This window comes from Rhinatrema bivittatum, chromosome 11 (assembly GCF_901001135.1).
Source record: "Rhinatrema bivittatum chromosome 11, aRhiBiv1.1, whole genome shotgun sequence".
Classification (NCBI taxonomy): domain Eukaryota; kingdom Metazoa; phylum Chordata; class Amphibia; order Gymnophiona; family Rhinatrematidae; genus Rhinatrema; species Rhinatrema bivittatum.
Genome location: NC_042625.1, coordinates 55,049,756 through 55,064,181, shown reverse-complemented (window position 1 = coordinate 55,064,181; position 14,426 = coordinate 55,049,756). Strand labels below are relative to the sequence as shown.

At 42.1% G+C, this 14,426-nt stretch overlaps 1 protein-coding gene across 1 annotated transcript in view; it reads right to left on the bottom strand.

Moving 5' to 3' along the window:
• GCN1 (GCN1 activator of EIF2AK4) overlaps positions 1 to 14,426 on the bottom strand; it is a 433,190-nt gene that overhangs the window by 15,975 nt on the left and 402,789 nt on the right. Inside the window, 2 exon segments of the mRNA XM_029571925.1 lie at positions 8,401 to 8,508; positions 13,163 to 13,311. Of these exon segments, the coding sequence (XP_029427785.1) occupies positions 8,401 to 8,508; positions 13,163 to 13,311 (257 nt within the window).

Sequence of the window (14,426 nt, the reverse complement as noted above, 5' to 3'; positions counted from 1 at the left end):
GTTTCATCACTGCTTCAAATGAATCGCCCGACATTGGCCATGTTTCGGCGCACTCCTCGCGCCTGCTTCAGGGGCTACCGTTCCTTCACAAACTCTATTACAAAAACATAAATCTATAAATACCTCTAGAAAAATATCTATATATGTCTCACTCTACTGCGGCATTAGTACTCACGATTCAGTGTGACACAGATCCCTTCTACCGTGTTGCCTTTCAAAAAATGGCGCTCAAACGCTATTCTTCCGTCTCCACCGGATGTCAGCTGTTTTATACCCGAACCTCAAATCCAGAACTAAACTATCCACTACAGAAAGACCGCCCAATCAACTTCCTTATTAAGCCCAGCAGGGGCAATTGTGTTCAATTTAAAAATCCAACGCTGTTCGCGCTGTAGTAAACACAGATTTAAATCCCCTCCCCGCTCATCCTGCTCAATACAGTCCAAGACCGTACTATGTAAAGTTTCAAAAACATGAGATTGTTCAGCGCAATGCTGAACCAATGGAGCTTCCATCCTTCCTCTCTTCAATGCGCTTGTATGCTCTATTAGGCGTGTTTTTAATGCTCTCGTGGTTTTACCCACATAAATGAGCCCGCAAGGACACCAGATGGCATATACAACATTTCGTGAGACACAGGTGGTCACTCTAATAGGTTTAAATTTTTTAATTTCTCTTGGGTAAGTCTTTTTAATTATAAATAATTAATAATAATTGTAAGACACATCTGCTATTTTGCAGTACCTCAAGTTGCAACGGTTTGGTTTTGTTTCATAGTAATATAATTGAGGTTTTTGAGCCAGCATATATTTTGAATTTGTTAGATATTTGAAAAGAATATAATTTTCTTGGCCATAAGTAAATATGGCGATGCATTGGGACGATACGTTCAGTTTCTCACAGTCTCATCTGCTTGAAGTTTTGTCAGCACCAGCAGTGAGCTTGCCAGGTATTCAAGGGGACAGTTGGGAAAATCTTGTTCGTCTGAATAAAAGATTAGTACGAACCAGTTTACATCATGGCACCCTGATTGAATACTGTAGAGCGCAACGAATACCAAGAGGATTGAGGATAATGAAAGAACCGAAGTTGTATGTAGAACATGAGGATTTTTTGACTAAATGGAATCAAATCCTCAACAAATGTTCTCTTGATTTGATGTTGTTGGTTATAGAAAGAGCTAAAACATTAGCGGAATCTTTGCAGAAAGAACATGATGAGATGATTGAAAAAATTAAAAGTCAAAATGTGGAGACTTTTGATGATAAATGGAAGGAATTTCAAGATACGATTAATAATTTTACAGAAGAACTGAAGCAGTTTAAAGCTAATAAATTTGTTCGAGATGAACAAGATTATAAGAAAGGTTCCATTTATTATTGGATGAATCCACAAGTTAAAAGATCGTATGGCCAGAAAAAAACTTTTGACTTAAGCTCAGATGACTCTTCTGGTGAAGAGACATCACGGGGGCAAAATGTGATACCAACAGGTGGGCAATCCGCTGTCCCTTTTTCCGAGGTAAAGCAAGACCGCAAGGTCAGATTTCATCCTCATACTCAAGACCCACCGGTAGGACAGAGACCACAGAAACGATGGACCCGTTCTCAAGGGAAAGGGAGGTCAGCGACTCCACAGTAATTAATCTCTCCTCACGTCCTCTTACTCAAGCACAGATCCAAGTACTACAAAAAGGTTTAACTTATGTACCTACAGTGCAATTTGATCATTTTGAAATAAATAAATTTTTCCAAAGATTTCTGAGAAATCTTAGATTACGATTATTTTTTGCCCAACAGCCACCAGGAACTGTCGCTGATGAGTCGGTAGTACATCCAAAATCAACTTGGTGCCCTCCTGGCAATATGGATCCCGTTATACACACTTTTGCAAAGTTAGTGCAAAAAGATATTGATAATACGCAGAGAAACATCAAAAAGGGCCAATGGAATTTATCAATACAAGAGCAGAGAGCGGTGCAAGAAATAAAGAGAGATACATCTCTGGTGGTTAAAAGTGCCGACAAAGGTGGTGCAGTGGTAGTAATGAACCGGGATTTTTATAGAGAGGAAGCTTTGAGACAGCTGGCTGACCAGAAGTTCTATAAAAAACTGGAAGCAGATCCTACCAAACAGTTGAAAGATTCAATTGATGAATTGTTGGAAGACGCTTTTGCGCAAGGTTGGTTAACTAAGAGAGAATTCCGGTTTTTAAAGGTAGAACACCCTAGGGTACCAACCTTTTACCACCTTCCAAAGATTCATAAAGATCTGGTACACCCGCCAGGGCGTCCCATTATTTCATCTAAGGGTTCGCTTCTGGAGCCACTCTCTCAATACGTTGATACGTTTTTGAGACCTTTAGTACCATCTTTGCCCTCTTATGTTCGGGATTCAGGTCAATTGATACAATTTTTGGAGACTTTAGATGTCCCTTTAGACGGTGTGCTTCTAGCCACAATAGATATCGTGTCGTTGTACACAAATATACCGCAGGATGCGGCACTAGAGGTGCTTAGGGACAGTTTAACAGCACAGGTAACATCTACTCGCCCTCCCATAGCTTTCATTATAGATCTAGCCACTCTGGCGTTGAAAAAAAATTTTTTTCTATTTGAGCAAAGCTATTATCAACAGGTTGGTGGCACGGCAATGGGGGCCACCATGGCCCCCAGTGTCGCTAACCTGTATGTGGGACATTTTGAAGCACACTGGTTAGAGACTTCTCCATACAAAAATAATATCATAGTATGGCGCCGTTTCATCGACGACATTTTCATAGTGTGGCATGGGACTGAGGTCCTTTTCCAAGAGTTTATGGTTTGGCTAAATTCCTGTGAACAGGCATTGCAGTTTACTTATAATTATGATCATGTTTCAATTCCTTTTTTGGACATAAGGATCTCTTTGGATAACAATAAATTCTGTTTCACGATTTTTCAGAAACCAACGGATCGAAATACATTACTAGAATACTCTAGCTGTCATCCTCTAACTTTGCGCAATAGTATTCCTTTCGGCCAATTTTTAAGGCTGAGGAAACTATGCTCATCAGTTCAAGAATATAAATCGAGAGCAGGAGAGATGAGTCAGCGTTTTATGGAAAGAGGTTATCCGTTGGGGGTAATCCGAAAAGCCTATAAACGAGCTAGATGGAATCATAGAGAATATCTATTGCAATCGAGACAAAAATCCACAAACAATAATAGGTTGACATGTGTATTACCATATTCTATGGGAGTGAATGGGATAGTGCGGAGCATTAGACGACATTGGAACGTATTACAGGTTCACAATGAGTTTATAACTCAGCCTTTGATAGCCTTCAAAAGAGGAATGAGCATTAAAGATCAGGTGGTCAGGTCACACTTTAAAGTTTCGGCGATTAGATCTGAGGAAGGGAATGGTCATTTCCCGTGTGGGTCGTGTGCAATGTGCCCACTTGCTCATTCCAACATAAAAATTCCTCTTGAGAAATTAAAAAAATTTAAACCTATTAGAGTGACCACCTGTGTCTCACGAAATGTTGTATATGCCATCTGGTGTCCTTGCGGGCTCATTTATGTGGGTAAAACCACGAGAGCATTAAAAACACGCCTAATAGAGCATAAAAGCGCATTGAAGAGAGGAAGGATGGAAGCTCCATTGGTTCAGCATTGCGCTGAACAATCTCATGTTTTTGAAACTTTACATAGTACGGTCTTGGACTGTATTGAGCAGGATGAGCGGGGAGGGGATTTAAATCTGTGTTTACTACAGCGCGAACAGCGTTGGATTTTTAAATTGAACACAATTGCCCCTGCTGGGCTTAATAAGGAAGTTGATTGGGCGGTCTTTCTGTAGTGGATAGTTTAGTTCTGGATTTGAGGTTCGGGTATAAAACAGCTGACATCCGGTGGAGACGGAAGAATAGCGTTTGAGCGCCATTTTTTGAAAGGCAACACGGTAGAAGGGATCTGTGTCACACTGAATCGTGAGTACTAATGCCGCAGTAGAGTGAGACATATATAGATATTTTTCTAGAGGTATTTATAGATTTATGTTTTTGTAATAGAGTTTGTGAAGGAACGGTAGCCCCTGAAGCAGGCGCGAGGAGTGCGCCGAAACATGGCCAATGTCGGGCGATTCATTTGAAGCAGTGATGAAACACGGCGAAGAAACATAACAGCACTACTATTGAGAGATAAGCATAAAACAAAATATAAGATTTTAATAATTAGTTGTGGCATGTTAGATGACAAAATACGGGTTTTCTAGGGATTTTAAGGGAGGCACATTTGCACTTTATAAAAACGTAATATCAATTGACAAACCTGAAGAGAGTAGGTAAATGACGTAATTAATAAGTGGTGAAGTCAAGAGAGGGGCTGTAGCCCTGTAAGGGCAAGAGCTCATGAGACTGCGAACACACTGACATCTTTCTGATACCACTCTCTTGGGTAAGTCTTTTTAATTATAAATAATTAATAATAATTGTAAGACACATCTGCTATTTTGCAGTACCTCAAGTTGCAACGGTTTGGTTTTGTTTCAAACCCTTATTTGAGCCATAAACTACTGAAAATCTTTTCTGTTGGGTTTCTCTGGCCTTTACAGCTTTACAGAACTCAGCTGCCCACTTGCTAAATGGTCAGAAAATGTTTGATGACATTACTCCAGTTTTGGAAGCCTTGCATTGGCTTCCCTTAATGCCAGATTTGACTACAAAATTTTGATATTACTTCACAAAACTGATAACTAATATTGAAAGCACCTTGGCTTGTTGCAGCACTAAGATTTTATTTTATTTATTTTTATTTATTTTATTTATTTTATTATTATGTTATTTTTCAATGTTCAATGTTCGATGTAATCAACCCCGGTCTGACCTCCCAGACTGGGGCAATCTTTTCGTTTACTGTAAACCGGACTGATTTGTATTGTATACAGGAATTCCGGTATATAAAAATTAAAAATAAATAAATAAATAAAATAAGAATTTACACGCCATCACAAAGTCTCCGTTCTCAGGATAAGGGACTGCTTGAAGTTCCTGCAATTCGTCATGCTCATTTAGGTTGCTGCTCCCATTCTTTGGAACAAAATGCCAGAACATTTACAAATCACTGCTACAAAATTTTTTCAAACAAATTTCAAGACATGGCTATTCAAACGTGAGTTTAGCAAGGCGCTGGTTAGAAACTAATATCAAAATATAAACAGCAATAAATAAATAAAGTCCTCTCCTCTATATGGAGTACAACCACAAGCAGGTCTATCACATCCTATCTTAACGCACATGCCCCTAAACATCATCGCGGTCCAATCAGATGAAAGTCCTCGATCAAGTCCACTTGCCCACCTAATAGAAACATACAGGTCTTCCTTCACATCCTATTTTGGGAAGGAAAGCCCCCAGGGTGTCATTGCAATTTAAACAATTCAGAATATCACTTTTGCACTTGTGGATTAGATCAAAGAATACCAGTTAATTTTTTCATTGAGGCCGTATGGGTCCACGGTATTCAAGGTAAATATCCAATAGTGCTCACGGCGATTCAACCAAGATTGTACATCACCTCCTCTCTGGTTTTGTCGCCCCTGTTCCAAGATTGACCAACGTAGATCAGTGAAGCTATGCTTCTCTTTAACACAATGTTGAACAAGCGGTGCAGTGATCTTCAGAGTCTTAATGCAGCTCCTGTGTTCAATAAGCCTAGTCCGTATTTTTCTTTTGGTCCGCCCAACATATACCAGATTACATGGGCATTGAATAACATAGATCACACCCACAGAATCACATGTGGTAACTTATCTTGATGCACCACAACACCCGAGTGAGGGACCTGCCATTGATCTTTATTGAGAACTGCGTTTTCAGCTGTGTTTCCGGTGGAGCTCCATAAAGGGTTCCGGTTTGTTGCCATTTTTCAAATTATGCGAGTCTGAGTGCAGACCGCGGGAAGAAAGTTCTCTGCACTGAAACAGCCGTTTTGATGAGATGCTGATGGAATGATAAATGCTTTTTGATGACGAAACGATATATAGATTTGGATTTAATTATCAAGTTATTCCCCTGAAGCAGGACCTCCGGTCCGAAACATGGCCGTGTCGGGACTTTGACGTTTGGAACCTTGATGCTTCCGTGATGTTAAGTATTATGCTTTAAACTAAGCCCTTGGTGACTGGAAAGTATTTCTTTTGTCATAGCATTCTGTAGGAATAATAGTCCATTTGGAGGATTTGAAGGTTATCAGCATTTTTGAGACGTTGGTTTTTATGGAAAATATATAAAAATATGAACAAAATAGAAATGCTATTTAAATAAAAGTAATGTGACCCAATATCACAAACGAGTCTGTTATAAATTCTGACTCAAGATTTGAGGGTCCAACAAACTTTGTTGGCAGTAGGGTGTATTATAAATGAATACCAGTACACTGCTGTTTATATTTTGTTTACAAATTAGTGTACTTGATTACACATTTGGTGTTGGTGGGTTATTTTGTGATAGAAACTAATATCTCCATCCAGGTTCCTTCAATTTTGTTGTCACTTATGAAGTGATAGGCGCAGGAAAATTTGGGTAGTTTGTATGTTTTTAGTTGTTTTAATTGTGTATCTGACCATATCTGCCTGAGATTGTAAGCCCTCTGGGGATAGGGAAATACCTACAGTACCTGAATGTAATCCGCTTTGAGTGCCGAAAGTGTGAAAAGCGGAATATAAAAATCTAAATAAAAATAAATAAATATCATTGTAAACTACTGTGACATTTTTTCTGTGAGCATGCTATATAAAAGTGGTTTTAAATAAATAAATACATGTATTCCACCTATTAGAAAAGGAAGAAAGAAGACCAGATGACTGCCAGCATGGTTAATTGGTGAGGTTAAAGAGGATATTATAGCCAAAATGACATCTTTCAAAAACTGGAAATTTAATCCAAATGAAGGAAAAAGCATAAGCACTGGCAAGTTACTAATAAGGCAGGCCAAAAGAGAATTTGAAAAGAAGCTTGCCAGAGAGGTAAAAATTCAGAATAAAACGTTTTCAAGTATATTTGAAGCAAGAATCGTGTGAGAGAGTCAGCTGGACCACTAGCTACCGAAAGGTAAAAGGGGCATTTAGGGAAGACAAGGCCATAGCAGAAAAAAATAAATGAATTCTTCGTTTTGGTCTTTACTCAGGAGGGTACTGGGGAGATACCTATGTCAGAAACATTCTTTGTAATGATTCAGAGGAACTGAATCAAATCACAATGAACAAGGAAGTTGTAATAGAAGAAATTGACAAACTAAAGAATAACAAATCACTGGGACCGAACGGTATACAGGAAATGTGCTCTCTGGAGAAAACATACATCTCAGAGGGAAAGAGAATCACAGTTCACATAAAGTCCCTGTTTCACCACAGTTTCCTTTTACCCAGCCTATCAGAGTGCAACTTGAACAAAATAATAACCAAGAAGAGTCCCATTGTTGTTTTGTTGGGGGTGATCAGTAGCTTACATACAGATTTAAAGCAAGTTTATAATTTAATATTTATATACTGCACATACCAAACTTACGGGCCGATTCAGTAAAGTCTGCGGGACAGCGGACGAACACCCAGTCGCCTGTGCACGTGATACAGTATTTAAATTAGGTGGTGCGGTAGAAACGGGCAAAAGGAGGCGCTAGGGACACTAGCGCCTCCTTTTAGCCCGGAGCAGCGGCTGTCAGTGGGTTTACAGCCGACGCTCAATTTTGCCGGCGTCCGTTCTCGAGCCCGCTGACAGCCATGGGCTCGGAAACCGGACGCCGGTAAAATTGAGCATCCGGTTTTCCGCCTGACAGCTGCCAGCCCATTTAAAAAAAAAATTTTTTTTTAAACTTTTTTTTTACTCTTCGGGACCTCCGACTTAATATCGCCATGATATTAAGTTGGAGGGTGCACAGAAAAGCAGTTTTTACTGCTTTTCTGTGCACTTTCCCGATGCCGGCAGAAACTAGCACCTACCTTTGGATAGGCGCTAATTTCTTAAAGTAAAATGTGCGGCTTGGCTGCACATTTTACTTACTGTATCGCGTGGGCATACCTAATAAGGCCATCAACATGCATTTGCATGTTGAGGGTGCTATTAGGTGCCGCGGGTTGGACGCACGTTTTCCTCCCCTTACTGAATAAGGGGTAAGGGAAAACGTGCGTCCAAGGGCAGGTTAACAGTGCGCTCCGTCGGCCTGTTAAAGAGTAGATCAAGGTGGTTTACAACAAATACAGCAAAAAAATATATAAAAACATTAAAACCTCCCATACTCAGACCATTCCCTCTAGACATCAATAAAACCCATTCTCTCCTATACTCTGGCAAGAAACTGTCATCTCTACCTGTAATACTCATATCAGTATAATACTGAATCGCCCATTCCCCATTTCTCACCTTAATGAACAGGTTGACAAGTTTTGCTGGTAGGTTTCCACCTTCAGCTTCAATGTGATGCTTCATTAGGAAGCCCATGCCCTGGATGCCACTCACTGCAATTGGGATCTGCAACAAAGAGAGCAAAAGTACAAACAAAATCCCATCCACTCATAGCCTTCCTTTTGAATCAGGTGCTATTATCTATCTATTGATTCAAAGCTATTTGACACTGACCACTGAAAAGTAGCCAACAGTCTATAGATAGGATTGATCACTTACATTTTTACTAGTCAGAGTTGGTCAGGTTGAAATGTATAGGAGACACTTTTTAAACTGTATATTTGATTTATTTAAGGCACTTATATACCACCTATAGCAAGGGTTCCCAAGCTTTCAGGGAACATGGACCCCTTTTCATCTTCAAAAAGTGTCACAGACCCCCCACATAAGTCTCTTTAATTTTTGCATGCCATGACAAAAGAAATATTGAGATGCACTCCAGAATTAGCCATAATATATAAAAACATTGATCTAAGCCGAATACGTAGAGAGGGCAATTTCCAAAGCTGTTTAAAAATTGTCCTCATAATTGAAGGTTAAGGCCATTCCGTCTTCAAATCTAGCTGCAATGGGGAAAAGGAAGCATGTTCAAAAAAGTTCCAATCTAGCAACTTGGCATGACCTGACAAAATCAGCACTGCTACCTGCAGACTAATTTTCAAAGGGAAACTACCCACAAAGTTTTCTTTTAAAAACTTGGGCTGGCAGGGGAAAGCCAGTACTTTTGTTCCTGCGTACTTTTCATCTGCTTTGAAGCAGGTGCAAAGGAAATGCGTGGAAGTATGCACAAACATTTCAAAATTAAATCTGTGTGTAATAGACCCTCCGGTCTCATTACCAGTAAGCCCTGGGTAATTCATGGTTTAGCAAGTGCAGTGCAGGTTAGTGAGTAAGGGGTGGCACTATTCTTTATGGCCTTCTCTTTGAGGGTGCTGCAATGGCGATCCCCTTTCTGAAGTTTTATAAGCAGTTCTCTCCCAAGAACTGTGAGGGCAGTTTGAGTTACTTTTGAAGTTATTGGAGGTGTTAGGAGTTTTTTCCTAAAATGGATTTTTGGGTCTGCTCTTAGGACTCCAGCAAACCCTGCTGGGAGTTTATGAATTAGGTCAGGGATCTGCCCTGCTTTTCCACTCCCTGGTGGGTAGGGTCTACATCCTGAGTTCATTTTTGGGCTTAATTAAAGAGATTTTTAATTTGTAAGAAGCCTGGTGAGACCCCTCGATACTGTGTGGGGAGAGGGCCAAGGGAACACTCTCTCTGGGAGTCCCAGACTAGGGAAGACCTGCCCTTCTGCACCTCAGTGAAGACAGAGGAAGGGGCGACCCGGTGCCAGTACCTTCTGGTGTTTAGCTTGGTTTTGAAGAAGAAGAAATCGGTTTTGGGAAGATCTGGATGGAAGTATTTGGCTGCCCCTCTGAAAGAACATCTAAATCTGCTTGTTCCAGAGTGGATCCCTCTCATCAGGGATTCGTCAGAGTAAAGAACAATTGAGAACACCCATCAGGAGTCTTCACTCTGGGGAGAGAGAGGTCTTGGATTCTCTGCAGAGACAGTAAATTCACCTTATTTTTTAGATAGTTCTGGAAGGGGTTTTTCTGCCCAACTAAAGGATACCCTGCCCACCTGGGAACTCCACTTAGCCATGCCCTGGAGGGTAGTTATTTCTCTTGCCCTGGTAACAGAGACACTTGTACAGATAGAGGGGAAGAACTATAAGAAGAGATATTCTGTGATGCTGAGGACTAAGTTTTGTGCCATAGATCATCTGACTTTCGTAACATTAAAGACTTTGATTTTGGACACTAATCCAGTGGCTCTAACTTATTTATTTCACATTTACAGCACACACAGTGAAGAAAAAATATCCCTCTCTTCCAGGGACACGAGTATAGCTATAGAGTCACGACTGGAAAGCAAAACCTTTCCCACCATTCAACAAAGAATTTAGATCTTGGAAGTAAGAGACAATGTTAGAGCTAGCCAGGAGCGATTCCAACTCCGAAGAGACAGTGAAATCTTTTATGGCCTATAGCACAGTTCTAAACTGCTCATAATAAAGTACATAAGATAAAACAGAACATAAAACATGGCAATAAAAGACTGCTACTAAAATAAAACAGTAAATTAAAATTGAAACATCAGACAGAAAATAAACGCAAACAGCAGAAAAAAAAAAAGCTCAAACTGCATCATAAGAACATAAGAAAATGCCATACTGGGTCAGACCAAGGTCCATCAAGCTCCGCATCCTGTTTCCAACACTGGCCAATCCAGGCCATAAGAACCTGGCAAGTACCCAAAAACTAAGTCTATTCCATGTTACCATTGCTAATGGCAGTGGCTATTCTCCAAGTGAACTTAATAGCAGGTAATGGACTTCTCCTCCAAGAACTTATCCAATCCTTTTTTAAACACAGCTTTACTAACTGCACTAACCACATCCTCTGGCAACAAGTTCCAGAGTTTAATTGTGCGTTAAGTAAAAAAGAACTTTCTCCGATTAGTTTTAAATGTGCCCCATGGTAACTTCATGGAGTGCCCCCTAGTCTTTCTATTATCCGAAAGAGTAAATAACCGATTCACATCTACCCATTCTAGACCGCTCATGATTTTAAACATCTCTATCATATCCCCCCCTCAGCCGTCTCTTCTCCAAGCTGGAGACTAGTTTCTTTGAATGTTGATGCCATGGACACTAGGACTTGAGGATAATCCCACACTCTGGGGATTGGGAGATGCAGTAGAAGGCGCACCTGCTGCTCCAATTTGCACATCCTGTCCGTTGTCAGGAACACCCTGCCCAGCCGTTAAGCCGATACTGAAGACACCATGATCCGGGCAGACGCACATGCACCAGGTCATATAAAGCATCCGCCACATAAGCGACCGCCGCCTGAGACGTGGACAGGACACCCGAGGACGTGCTTTCTTGCAGTTTCTGAATCCAACAAGAACATGCTCGCTGCATCATGCTCACGCCCACCGCCGCCCGAAGGCCCAACGAGGAGACTTTGAACAAGTGTTTCAGCTGCAATTCCAGCTTGCGGTCTTCGGATGGTAGTTTTCCTAGTGACTGCCGATACTGCCGCATCCACCTTAGGGACCTTAAGGCATTCCAAGTGCTCATCAAGTAACGGATATAACTTTTGCATTGCCCGGCCGACCTTAAGACCTGCGTCTGGGGACTCCCACTCACGATTGATGAGCTTCTGAATCTTCTTCGGGATGGGGAAAGCGCTAGGTGGCTCCCAGAGGCCATCCAGGACCGGGTTCACGCCGTCACTGTCTGATTCTTCCAGACAGAGTTTCACCCCCAGTTCCTCAAGCACCTGGGGAATAAGGGGCCACAGCTCCTCCTTCTTGAACAACCACACCACGAGGGGATTGTCACCTTCCGAGCCAGGATCCACCTGACACTGGTCGCCATCGCCCGCATCCAAGTCCAGGGGGACCTCCCCCTGATCGTCAGCGGTGTCACCGCTGGGGGAGGGGGGAACCTTGTCCCCCAACAGGTCGTCCAAGCCATCCAAATCTTCCCGCACCAAGGCAGCATGGGAAGTACGATTGGACGCTTCGAGGCCCCCACACTCCCCTCCAGGGATCTGCGCTTCGCAAACTTCCATGCCAGGAATGCCTTATGCATCAGGAGCACAAATTCCGGCGAAAAACCGCCCGGGCCAGCGTCATCACCGCTGGAATCCGACTCCGTGGCTCTCAAGTTCTCCAGTCTCGGTTCCTGCACCACAGGAGACAGCGGAGGAGGGTCATCCTGGGAATCTTTTCCCACAGGGGGAACAGCAGACGCCGAAGCCCTACCTTTGGGACCCAGTGCCGGCACCCGATCCGCGTGCGGCCTTCCGAGGCTTAGACCCCTTAACTGAAGACCCCTCCCACAGCACAAGTAGTACGAAGTGAGAGGGTGTTCAAATAGGCAGATCACAACCCACAAGCCTTGCAGGGTTCCACCAGTGGCCCAAGGTCACTTCCCCCGGGAAGAATCAAGAGCTGCCTTAGAGAACTGATGTTGCCCAAAAGAATCCCTGGCAAAAATCAGTCCCAGCACCTTTAGGGAACCTCATGGAAGCTGAAAAAGAAAAAACAAAATGGCCACCGCCCCAAAAATAGACCCGGGACCGCCGCGGAGACACTGCTTAGGAGGCCCTTCCCCACCCGGGGAAGGCTCCACTAAAGGCTGCTAGCTCCCACCTCTTCAGAGAATCGAAATTGGGGCTCTCTGATCCAGCCCGTGAGCCATGGGACAGAAGAAAAAAAAAAGGCACTTTTTTCTTTTTCCCCTCCCAACAAAACAAAGTAAGCAGGAAAAAATAATTTCTTCAGCGGGGATACTTCCCTGAACCCGCGGTCATGGAGAGGGAGCCTTCAGGCCGCTGAGAGAGCCAGTCCTCTGGCTATCAGGAGTCCTGGATCACTCGGGTTAGCACTGCCGGGGGCATCCAACCCCCCCATTCGCCCGGCTCTACTTGAGGGATGGTTTAGAAAACTAAACCTGGCATCCCGAGGAGCAAGAAATCCAAACTCAGCTCAGAACTACAGGTATGCACCACCATCTGCTGGAGACAGAGAAATACTGAGGAGCTGGCAGGTGGCACACTTGGATATAGCAGTGCCTCAAAGTTTGTTCTCTGCCTCCATCTGCTGGTGGGAGTGCAGAACATTACTTCATAATATATTGAAGACACCGTATAGAAATGATCCTTACCCTATCTGCTGTGGCATTGTTGAAAGTTGTTGCTTGAACACCATCAAAGAATCTGGGTGAGCAGAGCCTTCTGGGAGCAACGTTTATGGCAACAGATAGTGCCAAGCTCCGTCCATGTCTTACCATCCAATCAATTCCAGAGACATCCGCTGCATCGAACAAAGCAACATGTTTAACTTTACAAATGTATGGAACATCAATTACTCAGGTTCCAACTTCTAACGGAACCTATTTTGAAAGTTGCAATAACTAGTGATCTAAATATTATTATGGCTCTCTCTTCTACACACTAGAGAGATAATTTTCAAAAGGATTTACGCATGTAAATGGACTTTTGAAAACTGCTTCTTTTACACACAATTCCTTTGAAAATTCACTCCATAGGGTTGAATTTTCAAAAACATTATGCGTGTACATGGGCTTTTCAAAATTGCTACAACATATGCAATTTTTTTTTATATGTGCAACTCCTTTGAAAATTCAATCCTTAGCCTTTTATTGTTTTGAAAATTATGTCGATATATGGGGTCAATTCAGAGAAGGTCCTTTCTGGAATAATTCTTCAATAAGTAGTAAATTAACTTGTCTTTATGGCAGTCCAAAGGTTTATTGACTCTAGATAGCATCCTTCATGAAGGAAGACTTATGACTTGTGTAAAATTAAGAATCAAATATAATTTATCATTGTCACATCAATTTGGGTGGCTTTAGCTTAAACACTGTTCGATTAGAAAACAGATTTAAACAAGTTAACTGAAATTTCAAGAATTTATTTTGTCTGTGGCATGATGGTATATAAAACATTTAAATAAATACATAAATAAATATGGAGCACTGAGCAAATTTTTTCTAATTTTTACAAAGTTTTAAAAAATTCTGTACTTATGCTTCCCATTGTAGTGGTTTGCAGAACAGAATGTGAATTAGGGACTATGTTAACTAATTGTCAATGACAATATTTTGGGAATAGGTTATGAGGCATTTTTTGTCAGTAGTAACACAATCCCTTTTTCTCTTGACAAGCAGGCATGGATCAGTTTTACTGAGAATGTGTAGACCAGAGCTTTCCAAAGTGTGTGTCGCGACACTTTAGTCTGTCGCCTGCAGTGGGCCGGTGTGTTGTGCAAGCCCGGTGCACGTGACACACCGGCAAGTGGGAGCCAATGCAGCCGCCGGTGGACCTCATCCCACTGGCGGCTGAGCAGTAAAGAATCGCTGTGCTGTGTGCTGGAGACACAGCAGGAAGATCGGTAGGACCATGGTG